The sequence below is a fragment of the Lichenostomus cassidix genome, chromosome 4 (genome assembly GCF_008360975.1).
Source record: "Lichenostomus cassidix isolate B80296 chromosome 4, HeHo_3.0, whole genome shotgun sequence".
NCBI classification, from domain to species: domain Eukaryota; kingdom Metazoa; phylum Chordata; class Aves; order Passeriformes; family Meliphagidae; genus Lichenostomus; species Lichenostomus cassidix.
This window is the reverse complement of record NC_139484.1, coordinates 62204957-62221533: the sequence shown is the minus strand read 5'-3', so window position 1 is coordinate 62221533 and position 16577 is coordinate 62204957. Positions and strand designations below refer to the sequence as shown.

Sequence of the window (16577 nt, the reverse complement as noted above, 5' to 3'; positions counted from 1 at the left end):
CCCACAGAGGGGAGGCACCGGCGTTCCCCCCCGCCGGCGGAGTGGTGCCGTCCCCCTTCCCAGAGGGCAGCGCGCGGGGCGGCATGGCGGCGCGGCGGGCTGGGGCTGACTGCTGGCAGCGGGCGCTGTGGTTGGGGCGGCGATGCCGCCTCCCGAGCGGGCGGGAGAGCTACCGGTGAGGGTCCACCGGGAGGGAAGGGCCAGGGGGCGGCGGCGGCAGCGGGGAGGAATGGCCGGACGGGCAGGGCAGGGTGTGGGGAGTGAGGCGGGAAGGGCCGCGCAGGTGCAGTGGGGCGCTGAGTGCGCATGCGCGGTGGTACACGAGGCGTGCATGGTCCAGGCGGTGTGGGGAGTCTCTTTCCTCGGGGTATTTCCTGCCTTTGGACGCCTTTCCCGGGGATCTTGTCTGCTTTGGGGCGGCTCGGAGCCTCCCGGGAGAGAGTGTGAGCTGTTAAGCGATTTTTAGAGCTGAGTCTTAGGAAAAAGCAGATGAGCACTTCAGGGTTGGGGAAGCTGGGGCTCTTCGCTCTGGAGAAGGGAATGTTGTGTGGAGATTCCATAGCAATCTTCCAGGACATGAAGGGGGCTTATCAGGATGCCAGAGGGGGAACTTCCGTCAGGAATTGTAGTGATAGAACAAGGCATAATGAGCACAGACTGAAAAATGGAGTTTAGATTCGATATTAGGGAGAAATTCTTTACTGTGAGGGTGGTGAGACACTGGCTCGGGTTGCTCAGAGAACTTGTGGATGCTCCTTCCCTGGAAGTGTTCAAGGCCAGGTTGGATGGGGTTTGGAGCAACCTGGTCTAGTTGGAAAGTGACCCTGCCCAAAACAGTGGGGTTGGAACAAGATCTGTAAGGTCTCTTCCAACCCCTTAACATTCTGTCGTTGTATGAAATGAAGAGGTTTTGTTCAGGGAATGCCTCAAATGAAAAGGTCTCACTTCACTGGATACTCATATCTGGGATGGCAAAATCATACTTAATCACTTTGTGGGACTTCCAGGAGCAGCTAGAATTGTGCAGTGCACAGTAAAGCACAGAGCTGTGGCTGCACCTTACCAGCCTCTCCCTTGGGGCAAAGGTCAGTGTGGAGGCACTGAAGGCCAGAGCTGCAGTAAGGCTTTAGTGTTGGGTTACTTCTTGAGCAAAAAGAGTAAAAGTATTTTAATGGAAGCCTTAGTTTGTGTTAAAAGCAGTAAAATGTGAGCAGTGGTGAGAGACTTGAAGCAGTGTCCTGTGACTGAGCACAAAGCAGCTGCTTTGTGATAAGAAGCAGCAGAGTGAGTTCATGAGCTGCCTGCTGCAGCTGTGGCTTTGTGCACAAGTTTCTGCAGCTCTGTAGGAGCTGGGCCTCTGGAACTCACCAGGACTGATTCACCTGCATCACAGATTGGGGTTTTCTGCTTGTGTAAACACTACTTGGGTCTAAAGTATATTGAGTGCTGTGTTTAGCATGATTCTGCCTTTAAAACATTTTAAAACACGTTTTTAGCATGATTCTGCCTTTAAAAGGACCTTAAGAAAAGCATCAAATATAAGTTGCATGGAAATAATTTGGAGTTAGTAACAGTGTAACTTTGTCAGTTATTCCAATGCACACCAGTTCCCGCTAAAGTTTTAGTTAATTCTGGCCTTTAGTACAGAATTTCACTAATCTGTTTTCGTTATATTCATGTGACTGCTATAAATTCAAACCCCTGGTTGCTTTATAGGTGTTCTTCAAGTAGTACTGCTCTTGGGAAGACTGTGGACAATTCAGAAGGTAAGATGATGTAAACACCCTCTTTCCTCTTGGATTTTCTTTTCCCCTGCCTTCACTGTGCAGAAGTTTCCGGATTAACTGGATTCCTTACCTCATCACAAATCAGCTCTGTGCTGCAAGAGCATGAACTGAGTTGTGCAGCTCCATGAGCCTGCATTAGACTGTAGATTTAAAAATCTTTGCTTTAGTATGTTCAGCTGGATCAGCTTAAATCATCAGTTTTCACAGAATGGAATTGCTTGGATTGGAAAAGACCCCAGAGTTAGTGGAGTCCAGCTATTAACTCAGCATTGCCAAGGCACCTCTGAACCATGTCCCTGAGTGCCACATGTTCATGTCTTAAATCCCTCCAGGGATGGTGACTCCACCACTTCCTTGGCAGCCTCTTCCAATGCTTGACAAGCCTTTCAATGAAGATGTTTTCCTAATATCCAATGTAAACTTCACCTGGTGCAACCTCAGGCCATTTGCTTTTGTCCTCTCATTTGTTACCTGGGAGAAGAGATTGACCCCCACTTGCTACAGCCATGAGGTCAAAGTTTTCTTTGGGCATCTCTTTGTTCCTAATGAGTGTTTTAATGCTGTTTCTCACAGTAACTCAAGAAGAAATTGTGCTCCCTCGAAGGAAAACCTGGTGAGTGTTTATTTCTGGAATCTTGACTTATAAGAAAATCAGTGCTAGACAGCTAAATGTAGTCCATCCACCAAATCTGAAAAAGTTGAACGTCCTGTGTTCCTTGATGCCATGTCCCACTAGTGGTTTACCTGCTGATTTGGACCTCTGTGAATATTCTTAACTCTTACTCTCTATGCAGACTGTACACTGCATTCCTGACATCTTTTTAAAACAGTTACAACAACTGCATTTTTAAGCATGATTCTATTTCTTTGTAAAAGATCACTTTTGCTAAAGATCTGTAAAATCAAGTTAATTTGGCTGTTTGCACATGAATGTTTCTTCCAGCAAAATAAAACTTGATCATTGATAGCTGTTTGAATAAATCCTGCTTAGAAATTACACAGCTGAACAAAAGCTGTTTTTTTGGGAGCACTCAGAATGGAATTGCATGACTACAGCAAAAACTAAGTTTATGGCCAAATGGTGTCTGCATGTAAACTGAAAGTTAAGGCCACCTTCATGTAAACCCTTTAATTGGCCTTTCCTTGTTTGCTGGAAACAGCCAAAGGCTTAAGGATCCACAGGCATAGGAGTCCTGAAAAACCTGGGTTGGGTTTGGTTTGGTTAATTTTTTCTTGCAGTACATGTTTTGGAAAGGGAATTAATGATCCTCAGAGATGCTCTAGGAGCAGCATTCCAAGGAATTATTTCTCTCTGTCTTCCCTGTGATCTTTCTTTGATAGTGTATTATAAGGGCAGAAGTAATAGCAGGAAACACAGATGCTCTTCTGGTTTTTCTCAAAATCGTTTTCTTTCCTGGGCTTGTTTAAGGAGTGAGACCACTTTTGCATTTTTCCTTCCTTTGTCAAAAGTGTTATTTTATAAATGTGGCAAAAACATTATTTCCTAGAACTGAATATCCTTATCAATCAGGATAATCCTGTGCTTGTTCCCCAAACAATGTAATGCACAGCATTCAAAGTCTACAACTGAGTACTAATCAAACTCCTTTGTGTTTAGGGACAAGCTCGCGGTGCTCCAGACCTTGGCTTCTACTGTGAACAGGGTGAGTGGTTCTGTGGGTCAGGCTGTCCATTTTGCACAATAGCCTTGTGCTCAGGAGGCTCTTAATTTCTGCTTTGGCCATAAATGAAAGATGGGACTTTTACATCAGAGTTTTCAGATCAGGGTGTTTTGGTATGTCCTTAAAGCCTCATTTTTGTGCTGAGAGTGAGATGCAGTTACCAGTGAAAGCTGCAATACTTTGGTAAGGGTTTTGCTAACACAGGGAGCAAGTTCTTTCACCAGTTTAGCTTCCCAGTCCAGAATGCCCTTCCCAGTCTCAGTCTAGAAAGGATTTACAAAGTGCAATGAGTGTCTGCTCTTGCTGGGCAAAACCTGGAAATGCTGGGATGCTGTTCTTTAATCCTGTCTATCTTGAATTCCGGAAATTAAATCAAAACCTGCAAGTCCCATCAACTTCCTGAGACTGTTAGACTTGGGGTCCCACTTGCTTTGCAGGGCACTTAATGCTTGTCATGTTGTAGGAAGGACCTCTTTTTGTCACCATGTTAGCCTGCATGTGTGTATGTGTAAAATTGAAGTATTTTAAAAACTTTTTTTAAACAGGCTAAACCTTTTTGAACAAAAGGAACTTCTAAAATATGCATAGGTGGTGGTTATGATGGAAGAATTTATTGTGCCATAAATGCCATGAGGCAGTGTGTTGTGCCTGTGTAGATGACTAAAAACCTTTCAATCCTGGGCTCTTCTTTCTGCAGGATCCTACTGCTGCTCACTACATGTTCCAGGATGACCCTTTCCTTATGCCAAGAAACTCAGCTAATTCTGTAGGTATTTCCTTTCAGATCCTTGATAGCTTACCTTTGTCTAGGCTATGAATACTCTTACCAAATTGAAGCCTGGTTTTGGTTACAAAAGAAAATGAAGTATCAGATTGCTTTCAGATTTTTTCTTTCTAAAATGAGAGATGTTTTTGAGCTTGAGGTAGTAGGGCAGCATTTCAGATATCTGAACTGTGTTCCTTGACTAAGTAACAAGGAAGTAGATTACAGTGGCAACTAAAGAATAGACATACTGGCATGAATACCAGAATGTTTACCTGGAATATTGTCTTGTGCCTGTGATTTTACTAAGTTGAAAATGAAGCATGAGTTTTATTTCATCTCATCAGAATGTTTAGAGTTTAAGAAAATGTTTCTCCTCACTCTCAGCCTTGTAATCTGTGTCTTTCTTCATCTTGTTCTTTCTCATTTCTATGCAGCGCCTGTATTCATTGTCAAAGGAGTCTGGGAGAAATGCTGCAAAATACATTATAAAGAACTTTCCTCAGTATTTTGACAAGACTTTTGCAGAGCCCAACGTACCAGTAAGCTTTTTGCTTTTTGTTTTCATTGTATGTGTGCTTTGTCAGTGAAATCAGCTGTCAGACTGGTCCAAAACTAAAATAAAAGGATAATTTTTAACTGTTTTGCACACTGTATGAAAGCAGTACTGTATTTCCATTATATTTCTGTAGTGAATATTTTTCTTGGGAGTTCAATATCATATCAGGTTCTTGAGATAAAAGTAAGAAAAGCAATCTTGTTTAGATGTTGCTTCCTACCACAAAAGTGAGGGATGAGAATGTATGTGGTCCCATCACCAAAAGTTGTTAGGCTTGGGGTCCTGGTGTTAGGCTGCAAGCAGTGTAGTGGGAGAAGAATAAGGATATTTGGTTAATGTTTAAGTGACAATTTAGAGGAGGTTTGAGCTCATGACTGGCTTCCTCTCTTTGCTTTTAGTGCCTGATGCCCGAGACTCTCACACCTCAGACTGAAGGAATGAGTGAGGAAGCTCTGAGGGAGCGCATCCACCTCCGAATGGTGAAAGAGTCTGTGGACATGTTTGATCAGCTTCTGCAGGCAGGTATGTGGTCACCTGCCAGATTCTGTGGTGGAGCTCCACTTGAATTGTGCCAAAAATATTTTGGTAGGTAGCACTGGCTATGGAGACAATTTTGTGACTGTTGCTCCTTTCACAACTGACTGGTCTGGTGAAGTGTTTCTCTAGAATCACTGGAGAGTCTTGGCTACTGCTTATTGGACATGTCACTTTGGTGATAAGGAGAACAAATGATTTCTTGAACAGGAAGCAGATTAAATCCTTTTGTTGGTTTTAAATGTTTCATAGAAAGTGAAACACACAAAGTGATCTTCACAGCAGGGTGTATCTTAGGAGGAGTTACGAAAAGTGCTAGAAATTTCAGATGCTGTATTGGGCTTGTGCTGTTTCACAGCTCTGGCTGCCAACTGTCATTTCCCTCTCCTGCTTTATCAGGAAAATACCCTTTCAGTGACTTCAGTAGAAAAACATACTCTAATTCAGTATTGAAATTGTCTCCTGTGATGAGTGGGTTTGTGGCAGTACTGGTGTCACACCCAGGTTTAGGGACTTGCTAGGGAATGACTTTGTGTTGAAAGAGAGCAAAGTGGTGTTCAGAAATTTTCTGATGTAGCCGTAGAGTGGTGAGCTCTAATTTTTTTCTCTGACTGTCATAAATTCTCATTTTCTAAAGGTACCCCTGTATCTCTGGAGACCACAAACAGCCTTTTAGATTTGTTATGCTTCTATGGAGATGGTGAACCTACTCCTGAAAAAGAGGAAGAAGAAAAAGAGGGTTTGGAAGAACCAGAGGTATGGAAAACTTGGTCTCTATTTATTTTTTTCATACATAGTGGGAATGTATCAAGGTGATGTCAAGATTTTTGTACTGTTTGCATGGGAGATGCCATGGGGTGGATCAGATGCAGTTAACATTCCCAGGAGATATGTCTGTTACAAAAATCCCGTGAGTGACTTACTAGCAACTGTAGTTTGTGTTAAGCCATTAATAACATAAACATTGTTCTCAATCTAGTTATTGCTTCATGAATGTTATGATGGACATAATTCTAATATAACTTATTAAAAAACACCTTTGGTCCATGCTGCTGAACTTCAGTGTTGTTACCAAATAGCATCATTTGATGTTAAATCATAATTGTGAACTCTGAGAGACTTATTTTGGCAAAAATCTCTCCAGGTGAGTGCTTCAGAGCAGAAGGCTCCAAGGAGACAGTTCCGAAAAGGTTCACAGTCATCTGGCCCCAGATGGAGGTATAGAAAATGTTGCCTATATTCTGTGGGTTGTGCTCTTGTATTGTTGTTGCAGAACAGACTTAATTCTTTTAGCAGCCCGTACTCACAGGTGTTACTTGATAAATAAACCTCTGTTTGCACATCTTTTAAAGTGTTCATGGAAATCAGGTAGTGATTGTAGAATAGCTCAAAGTACCACAATTGTGCTAAGTGAATGTCACTCCTTAGGGGTGCAGCCCATTCTCTTATTCTTCATGTTGAATCCTTTTCCTAAAAGTATCTTTAACTTGGTTAATATTTATCTTGTTCATTGATCCTAGGGAGAACAACCATGCTGAAAGGATATTTAAGATAATGCCAGAGAGGAATGCACACTCCTACTGCACAATGATCCGTGGGATGGTGAAGGTAAAGTTATTCTTCAGTGCTGGGGGATTTTTTTCAGCTTGTGAAATCTCACACAACCATAGAGATTTCTTTATTTTTGTTGTTTTTTCAGCATGGGGCTTATTCCAAAGCTTATGACATGTACATAGACTTGCAGAATGAAAGGCACAAGGGTGAGTCTTCTAAGTACCAGGAACACCCTGTTGGGCACAGGAGTGTTTGTTCATGGCAGTGATGATTGGCGCAGGGGTACGGACCTCAGCTGGATCATGGGAGCTGAATGCAGACTGTGAATTCCAGTGCAGCTGGCGTGTGGCTGGCTCACTGGAAACAGGTTTGCATGAGACTTTGCCAAAATCTGAGCCATGCTTGAACAAACTGTTTCCTGTAGGCTATAAATTCTCATTTAAAATGGATTATGTTACATTTTCCAGCTGATGTGCACACCTTCAATGCACTGATCAGAGCAGTCCCATATCTCAAGGAGAGGTTCACAGAAAGATGGGAATTAGCCAAGGTAAGGAGGGTAGAGCAAAAGTGGTGGGGAAGGGGTAAGGGTGTGGGTTCTGGGTCTGCCCTGTAAGTAAAATTTTGCAGTTGTTGGAAGACTGAAAACAAGAACTTTGTCCTCAAATTGTAATCTCTGCTGTAAAGGAAGTACAGTGGTTTAAACAAAAAAGCTTACTCTGGAGGAGTGGCAAATGTGAAAAATTCAACCTTGCCTTGTGAGAACATACTTGTTCAAGGAGCTGCCTGGACAGAAAGTAACTGGGGAAGTTACCGCAGGGAGATAAAATAGATGAACAATTTTGGATAAAGACTCACTGAATTTTAATTCATGTTGTTGTGACAGAAATGGGATTTTGAGATGTAATGATACATCAGTAAGGAAAAATATTATGTAACAAAAATTTCCTTTATGTTCTGGAGAGAATTCTCAAATATGTGTTCTGAATTAATGTAGCCTTGGGTTTTGGTCGTTAAAAATTAGACAGTACTACCTTAATAAATAATCAGTTAGAGAACAGTTGTTCACTTGAAGGGAGTGAGAAGGATGAGGTTGAGGAAGCGTGTATGTAACCTACCTGAAAGCTGAATTGTGATCCATAACATGTGAAGCACTAAGGACTTGGGGATTTTGTTTTAAGGACTTCCTGACTCAAATGGCTCAACAGAAAGTGGAACCAACACTGCTAACTTTTAATTCTGTACTGAAGAGTCTGAGAAGATGTGGTGGTGTGGGCAGAAATATGTCTTTATTGGTTCTAAAGGAAATGGAAGCACTTGATATAGGTAAGAGAATCAGAGTATTTATTATATGCAGTGATTATCATATTCCAGTGCCACCTCCAGAGCAGAACAGTTAACTTAGGAGTTCAGCACCACACAACACAGTGATTCCCTGATTCCAGGGAAGATAGACTTTACAAGCCACCCAAGGCAGTTCAGGTCTGTAGATCTACATCTCTACAGGAAAAAGCTTTTGATCCAGATGATTTTTTTTTTATTTCAAATAAATACTACAAAAACAGAGAATATCTGCAAAATCGATTTGATGTCCTTTGGAGTGTGCTTTGACCCAGTAACATGCTTGTTGATAGACTAAAGATTACATTAATGAGCAGAAGGGAAACTAGCTATTAAGTATTTTTGGTTTTAATTTAGAGCAGGGAAGCTTGGCTGGTGTTGGATATCACCTCTCCCAGGTGTGTGCATGTGATGTCTGGTCCAGCATTAGGGTGGGACAGGGAGAGAGATTGCCTGACTGGAGGAGCAGACTGTGAATTAGAGCTGTGGCACAGAGCTCAGCCAGGAATGTTGAGGTAACTGCAGTGTTTTTGCTTTGCAGAGCCCAGCCTTGCATCCTATGATCATCTCCTCTCCGCGTATTACAGAGGAGGTATGTGTGCTATCAGCTTGGCTGTGAACATGTCTTGTGTAGCAGCTGCTTTAATGCTTTTCACATGGGATGGGTGAAAGCAGTCAACAAATGAATTAAAAGATTATTTAATGGGTGTGATCTTAGTGTTCCCTGTGCAGCCTGATTCTGCTTGGGTTAAAAAAAGGATAACCTCATGCAGCGAGCATATGCTACTCAATTTCTGTGGAGGCTGGATCTGACAACAATGTATGTGATTTCATAGACTGTGCCACTCACAGGGAGAAGTTGCACAAGGATTTTGTTTTTCTGCAACAGTTCTGTGCATTAGAGCCATCATGAAAAATAGCTGTGCTAGAAGGCAGGAACCCAACTGTTTAAGATCCTATGCCCACAGAATTTGGCCATAGGAAGAGAGTAGGCAGAGTAGTCATAACTGCAGTCCTTGTGTCTTAAGAAACGTGAAGGAATTGCTCTGAAGTCTCTCTGGTTTTGGTCCTGGGTTTTTTTGTTTTGTTTGTTTGGGTTTTTGTTTGTTTTTGCTTTTCCCCTTTTACATTTTTGTTTATGAAATGCTTTGCTTTTCCCAGTGCAGCCTTGTAACAGACAGATTTCCAGGCCTTTTTGATTCCTTGCCAGAAAGCAGTTTTATCATTCTGAATCTGCCCTGCTGTTTTGTGGAAATCTGGCAATAGTAGGGCAAATTTTAGAGCAAATTAAATTGCAGCTGGTGTGGAGCACCATGGGAATTAAAACATTTTTTGAAATTACATTGCTTATTCCCAGTTTCATACTGTATTTGCAGGCTGATGCTCTTCACTGAGGAAGTGCTTGGCAAAACTGAGATACAATGTTTGTCTCTTTGTCCCCACAGTTGATGATCGGTCATCAGACATCATCTCTGAAGTGTTAGATAAAGTTGAAAACAGGAGCTTCACTGCCCAGGACCCTGATGATGGTAAGGACTTCTAGCTTGGCTGAAAAGGTACCTGTAAATTTCAGGTAGTTTTACTCACCTAGGATAAAGCATGCAACTTGCTTGTCTCAGTCCCTTCATTAAATGCTTTATGAAATGATACACATCAGGTGAATGGCAGGTTTTTGTTGTAGTGTGGTGTGAGTTTTCCTGTTCTACTTAATCCTTTTCAGAAAGTTTCATGAAATAAAACTTCATGGAAAACTGTAGTGTGGATCTGTAGGAGGGGTGTATTCTGAGCATCCCATATGTCACTGGCTCTTTCTGCCATCTGTATGTTTGCAGCTTTGCCCTGGGAAGTTCATAAGCCTTTCTGTATGTTTAGAGGAAAATGCACCTTTCATCTGAAGATGGGTTTGGCAAAGAAAGGACTGTAGACAATGTGGTGTTAAAGTGTTGGAATCCACTCTTTATCAGCTTTCCTTCTTGTCTTGGGAAAGAATCCTGGAAATAGAATGTTGTACACCTCCTTCCTTTGCTTCTGTCCTGCTGTGTGTGTTAAGCTATTTCCTTCTGTGCTCTAAGTTACTGCCAGAAGTGTATGAAAAACCCACCCAACTCATGCCACACCAATGATTCTACATGGAAAGTGAAGAGCCCTGCTGTATTGTTGAACTGAGCTACAGACTGAGTTTCTAATTGAAAATCTCATCTGTCCTCTGGGTGGGTGGGTTAATGAGCTGGTTTATGTCTCTTCAGAAGCTTGAAGTTAAGACTCTTGTTTGCTCCCTTTCAGCCAACTTTTTTCCCACCGCCATGCAAGTGGTAAGTGCCTCTTCCCTGCCATCAGAATTTCTTTGAGCCTCTCCAGCTGTTGGAGAATTGCCTGTGAGTTTCCATCCTGTCATACAAGGTGTAGCTTTCAGTATCTCCCACTTTCATCTTTGCTTATTACCTCCCGTAACTTTCTGCCGTAATTCTGCAGTTCATTGTTTGATCCCTCCCTAATTGGTAACTTGCATGCCTGTGATACCTGCATGTTCCTTTGTGAAAGTGAGTCTTGAGGGATGTATTGACTGTTACATTTGGTAGCTTTCAAATCTGGCTGGTTTATTGCAGTGCTGTGATCTTAAAGATATCAAGCTTGCCTATCAGTTAAATAGGGCACTGGAGAAGGGAGACAATTGGAAATTCTTGGATGTGGATCGGTTAAATGGCTACTGGTGAGTGGAGATTAAATTTAGAATCTTGTGTGTCATTGTCAGATTCAATACAAACTAGGATGCAAACACTGAATATCAGCTGGTTTTTGTATATACAGTTTGGGAATTAGATCCTTCTTATGAGCAGTGATTGCTTAGGATTTATTTTCAGTTTGTGTCCTTTGACCTGAAATCCAGTGTCTTGGAGCATGAGTATCTCAATACCCATCCAAAAACTAGAACAACCAGTTGTATTTTGTTCCATTCTGTTGTGTACATGGGATGGTAACTTTGGAGGTAACACTAAAACAGCATAATTTCTTAGTGTAGGGATGTTTTCCTAGTCAGTGCACTGGATCAAGAACTCAGGCTTGTCTTGTGAACTCGCACATGTAATGAGGTTAGTTTAGTTCAGTTCTTATGTCCAAAGGTTTCATCTAAGACAGATGCAGGTGCCTTAAAACTGGCATCAGGCAGGAAGATTGCATTTTTTTTAATATTCTAAAACGTAATGGTTTAACTTGTAATTTATTCTGCCAATTATCTAGTATCAGCATTAAGCTGTCATAAGAAACACTGCTACTTTGCTGATTACATGGAGTATTGTAATCAGTGAAATTTCCTTGATCTGCAATACAACTCTGATCAGCACACCATCATTTGCTGGTTTACTTCTGTCTGGTTTGGTTGATGTAATCATCACTGAATTAGGACATTTTTTCTCTCTAGGTCAAAATTCTTTTCATTGTTGTGCATGATGGAACAAATTGAGGTGGTGTTGAAGTGGTACAAAGAAATGTCATCTTCGGTAAGTGTGTTCCAGGGTAAGAGCTGCAGAGCTTTAGCATGGAGAAATGGAGCAGTCACAGGTGACTGAAACTATTCTCTTCCTTCATCAGCTCTTCTATCCAACTCCTAAAAATATATTGGACCTCCTTCAAGCACTGGATGCAGCCAACCAGTTGGAAGTGATCCCTTCAGTCTGGGAAGGTCAGTGATAGCCACATGGCTTCATAGGCAGTTTGTTTGACAAATGCTAGTGCAGAGTTGGAGCTAGTTTGGAAACTTCCCGTTGCTGAGAGCAGCCATGATAAGGTGCACTGCTTGCCTATGGTATCTAATCATCTGGACCCTCTGCAGATCCTTGGTTAAGATTTAATCTAGCCTCAAAATATAAAAGAATACAAGTCACTACTTAGTCCTCAGCAGATGGTGGTGGAGGTCTCTGCCCACAGGGGGTTGTGGGCCTCACTGTCCAGCAGCAGTTCAGGTTTGTGTTCCCTCTTAGGAGTAGTAACTGTTTGATTTACAGACAGTGCTTTGTGTGTTATTTCCTCCCTGTTCTGACAGGGTTGTCACCACCAGCAGGTTGGTCAGTGCTGGGGACCTTCAAGGCCATTATCAAGGGTGGGTAGTATGGCTGGCATGCAGAGGTCTTGAGACCAGCAGGGAAGGGAAGAAGAAATCAGATTGGTTCAGGAATTTGGTGCACAAGATCTGATAATGAGGGGAAAGGGAATTAAATGTGACCTGCTCAGTCACAGAGAATGGCTCTTTGCCATGTTAAATTGTGCTCACCATATTGCCAGGAGCTGGGAACAGGGGTACTGGTCACACCTACCAACTGCTGCCTTTCTCTAAACAGATGTAAAACAGCTGGGGTTTAGCAGGAGACAAGACCTGTTGGAAGAATTCTTGTCTTTGATGAGCAGGGACCAGCACCCCAATGAGGTAAGCAAACTGAGCTGTGAACAGCTGAGCCCCAACACAGTTGCTCTCTTGCTCCTCCCCTGTGGGATGGTGGAGGGAACTGGGACAGTAAAAGTGCAAAACTCAAGCTCAGTCACCATTTCACATTGCAGGCAGGTGTTCCATTCCTAGGATCCTTTGGATTGTCTTCAACCTGTAGAGAAACCTCAAGTTAACACAGAGCAGGATCCCTTCTTACCAGGGTTTGGAAAAGTAATGCAACCCAGCCAGCCACATCCCTGAGGAAGCACATGGCAGAATTGAGGGATTTTTGCCAAGGATTTCATTGCAGTAACTGCCTTCTCAAGCTGAAGGGTGTTAAAGGTGGATACAGCTGTCCCTACAAAGCCACCTTGGAGCTTGCCTAGTGGGAGCAATTGTCCTGACCAAAGTGAGAGATTTGCCTCCCAGGGGTAATGGCAGTTAATACCCAAATTTAAATCACATACAGAGCAAACCTGTAGGAGCTGCAGGAGAAATTGCACTGAAAAGCTCATGTTAATTTCAGAGGTTTTGTTATTAATAGCACAATCTTTTCACAGATTCAACTGGCGTTTGCCAAGTGTGCTGAAGAAATCAAAGCTGCCCATGAGCCTGCTGGGCCGGGGCAAGTGCCACTGGAGTGGACAGGGCGTGCATTGGGCCATGTCGTGGTGCTGTTCTCCAGGGCTGGGAGGACCCAGGATGCCTGGTAGGTGTGAGTTCTCTGAGCTCTGGGCTTGCTGACACTGCAGCTCAAGGCTTAGTCACAAAATCAAACACTAACGATGATGCCTTGGAATGCTAGTGCAGATAGATCCTGCTGGGAATGTGATGGGTTTTTTCTTTGTTACTGTTGGTTCTTGTCACCAGATAACAGTTTTCTGTCTTAAAAATGGTGTAGACATTGATGTTGTATTTGGTGTAGAGCTTTGTACAGCTGCTTATGGCAAGGTGGGGTCTGATAATCACTTCCCTGAGCACTGCTGATTGCCCACAACTTCCCAATTTCTGATTTTTAGAGCTCCTTATAATTCAAACTGATAGGGAGATTAATTGGTTTATTTAAAGTTTTAATTAGCATTAACCCTAATTAAAACTCTAAATAGACTATTTTTAGAGCACTAATAGCTAGAATTTACTGTCCTACATGCTCTGAACTTGAAATATCTAGCCTTCAAGGTTCTGAGCTAAAATACAGATGTTCCCTTTGTTTCATTTGAAACAAAGAAGTAGCAATAAAGGGGTATTTTAAAATACTAAAAATATGATGTATTTTAAAGGAAACTTGCCACCAGCTGTGCTTTGTTTTCTGCACAGTTTAATGTATTTTGTGTTAAACTAACCAACGTAGTTAGCTGGCACAGATTGCATTTGACAGAATACAGCATGGGATCTGTTTCAGATATGTGTGGGGGGATTGTTCATAATTTTGGGCTTACCTGTGTTTCAGTGACAGCTCATCCAAGAGGCTGAATACATCTGTTCCTGTTATATGGGGTTTTTTTAATTATTGTTTCATTTTCTTATTAATAGGAACATGATGGAGCGTTTCCAGCAGATCAATAGGATTCCCACGTAAGTATTTTCTGGTTCTTCAGTCACTGAGTTTCCCCTTTAGCTGAGATGCTGAGATTCTGAGTTTCTGTTATGGAATGAAGAAATAGTTTGGGATGGAAGGGACTTCTAACAGTCAGGTAGTCCAACCCCCAGTTGTAACTGATGGTTGTGGTCCATTTACTTCCAGAACGTGCATGTGTGTGTCTGTCCCTGTGAGCATGGCTTTTGGTTTATCCACTGGAGTTACTCCAAGAGCTTTCTGTCTCCAAACGTACTGAAAATGCAAAATGGGAGGGGGTGATGGGGTTGGTCATTGAGGTGTCATTGACTGAAGCTCTGTGCCATGGGGAGCAGTGCCACTGATGAACTCAGCAGTGCAAATCAGTCTGAGCAGGACTCCTGAACATCTGGTTTGCCATGTGCTCAGAAAAACTCCAGTATGCTCTTAACCAAGCACAGGTGTCTTAGAGGTGCCTGGACTTCTGAAAATGAGTTTATCAAGTCAAATCCTAAATCTTAGGTGGTACCCTGCTAGGCTACAACAGCTTGCTCGTATCGGGATTCTGGAGAAGGAAATTGTTTGAAGTAGAACACAACTTGTAAGGAATAATAATGAGTTTTGTTTGGGTGTGGGATTTTTTTAAAATGAAGTTGGAGCTTGCCCAAGTGAACACCATGAGCATGTCTGGTACCAAAGGGCACACACCTAGTGGCACTCTGTGCCTTGCCATCTTCTGCTGGGACAGGAGTTCCTAAACTTACCACATAGCCTTCACTCTGTACCAGAGGTGAAATTCCTGGCAGGAGCAGAAATGGACTGGTTGAGTGATCTGAAAATGTCACCTCCTCTCACACTCTAAAGCACAGGCTATAAATTAATGGGCACCTCTCCTATGACCTTGAGAACAGTCACCATTTTCCTTTGCCTTCACAGTGACCAGGTGATGGATGAGTTCTTCAACTGTGCTAAGCAAAACAATTGCCCAGATGAGGCAATTAAGATGGTAAAGCTGGCAGCATCCCTTGGGCTTCTTTCATCTCAAAGGCTGAAAAGCAGAACGGAGGAGGAATTCAAACTCTCTGAAACACAGAAGTAAGTTGGAATATTTCATGTTCTGCTGAAGAGGTACAGTAGACAGGGTGTTGGAGGGCAACTCCTTTGGAAAGGCTTCTCTGATAAGGGAGCAGAGAACTGGCTTCAGAATGATGTGCTGGTGTTTTGACTGTGGGACTGAAATGGCCCCTCAGTTTTTGATTCCATGCTGTATCCATCCTACCTAGGAGGAAAGGAAATTTTCTATGATGGGGTTAGCCTTTATCCACTGCTCAGTCCTGTTGTCTATCACCTTTCTTTCCTGGAATCTTTTCCTAGCTGGGTCTGGCTGCCTGATGACACTGTTGCAGCCCAGTAAAAGCAGGGGCATGGTATAGGATGGCCCTGCATGTGGCTCCCTGTTTGAGGCCTGTGGTCACCTCTCACTGCACTGCTGAGCTGCTTGCAGCCAAGCTTAGGTGATCCTCAGATGCTGCTCAGGGCTTAGCCTTGAGGGACCACAATTTGGAGCCAGATCTGGTCCAAGGCAATGAATAAATAAAAGCCCAACGGCCCTGAGAGCTGGCTCACCACTTTGAGAGAAACTGAAGGAGTCTGCTTTTCCAAGAGGGAGTATTTCCACCAAATGCTGTGTCCACTTGTCCTCTGAGGACAGTAGGCATTATTCAGCCCATAATGCTCTTTGGAGAGGGTTTGCCTTGTGTTTCAGGGTCTCTCTTTTCAAGCAAAAGTCTCAACTTTTGCTTTTCAAGCAAAAGTCTCAACAGTCTCAAACTGGTGACTGATGACTGAACTGTTTTACATTGCAGGAAGGCACTGGAGAGTATCAAGTGGGATGGTGACAGCAGTGATAGTGACAGTGACAGTAGTGACAGTAGTGACAGTGACCGTGAGTAGCTGTCCCTGTTGCCTTCCTCTTGGGAAAACTGGGAGCAACTGCTGCTGTGATGCCAGGAGGCTTTTGTGAGGAGTGGAATTACTGAAGGAATGGCTTCTGGGAGATGCTGCAGCACTGACGAGCACTCGGGAGTGTTCTGACACGGGACCTGCTTGGAAAGACACTGTCCTCGTGTGCCAGCTGGAAGCTCTCCTGTTAATCTTCTTGGTAATGTGGAACACAGCGTGGGCTACCCCAGGTCTCCTCCCCAGCACAAGCTGGCTCCTGATAAACAGCATGACTGAGGCACAGGAGGGCTGCAGGGAGAGGAGTGCTATGCACCCTGGATGCTGCTCAGGCTGGCACCAGACTTCCACAGCTTGAGCAAGACTATCATGGGCCTCCTGTGACTTGACCCTGCACCAACTGAACTACTTAAAAACTGAGTG

The 16577-nt window shown here is 43.2% G+C and overlaps 1 protein-coding gene and 1 non-coding gene across 2 annotated transcripts; both read left to right on the top strand.

Moving 5' to 3' along the window:
• Window positions 1-23: 23 nt before the first annotated feature.
• Window positions 24-16570, top strand: PTCD3 (pentatricopeptide repeat domain 3). Its single transcript, XM_085059555.1, has 24 exons — window positions 24-175; window positions 1717-1766; window positions 2361-2400; window positions 3406-3451; window positions 4167-4235; window positions 4670-4774; window positions 5190-5313; window positions 5963-6081; window positions 6470-6543; window positions 6846-6933; window positions 7025-7085; window positions 7347-7429; window positions 8061-8205; window positions 8762-8812; window positions 9666-9749; window positions 10504-10532; window positions 10827-10930; window positions 11639-11717; window positions 11809-11899; window positions 12555-12640; window positions 13201-13349; window positions 14174-14215; window positions 15132-15290; window positions 16061-16570. Exons 1-24 carry the CDS (start codon window positions 84-86, stop codon window positions 16146-16148), a joined length of 2058 nt encoding a protein of 685 aa, XP_084915681.1. The 5' UTR covers window positions 24-83; the 3' UTR covers window positions 16149-16570.
• On the top strand, window positions 7138-7279 carry LOC146438685 (small nucleolar RNA SNORD94). The gene has a single exon (XR_014852132.1). It is a non-coding gene; the product is annotated as a small nucleolar RNA SNORD94 (small nucleolar RNA).
• Window positions 16571-16577: the final 7 nt, after the last annotated feature.

Coding starts and splice junctions, on each gene's coding strand:
- PTCD3 (XM_085059555.1), top strand. CDS start 84: ATGGCGGCGCGGCGGGCTGGGGCTGACTGCTGGCAGCGGGCGCTGTGG. Junction 11,900..12,554: donor GATCCCTTCAGTCTGGGAAG/GTCAGTGATAGC, acceptor TTCTCTAAACAG/ATGTAAAACAGCTGGGGTTT. Junction 12,641..13,200: donor GGGACCAGCACCCCAATGAG/GTAAGCAAACTG, acceptor ATCTTTTCACAG/ATTCAACTGGCGTTTGCCAA.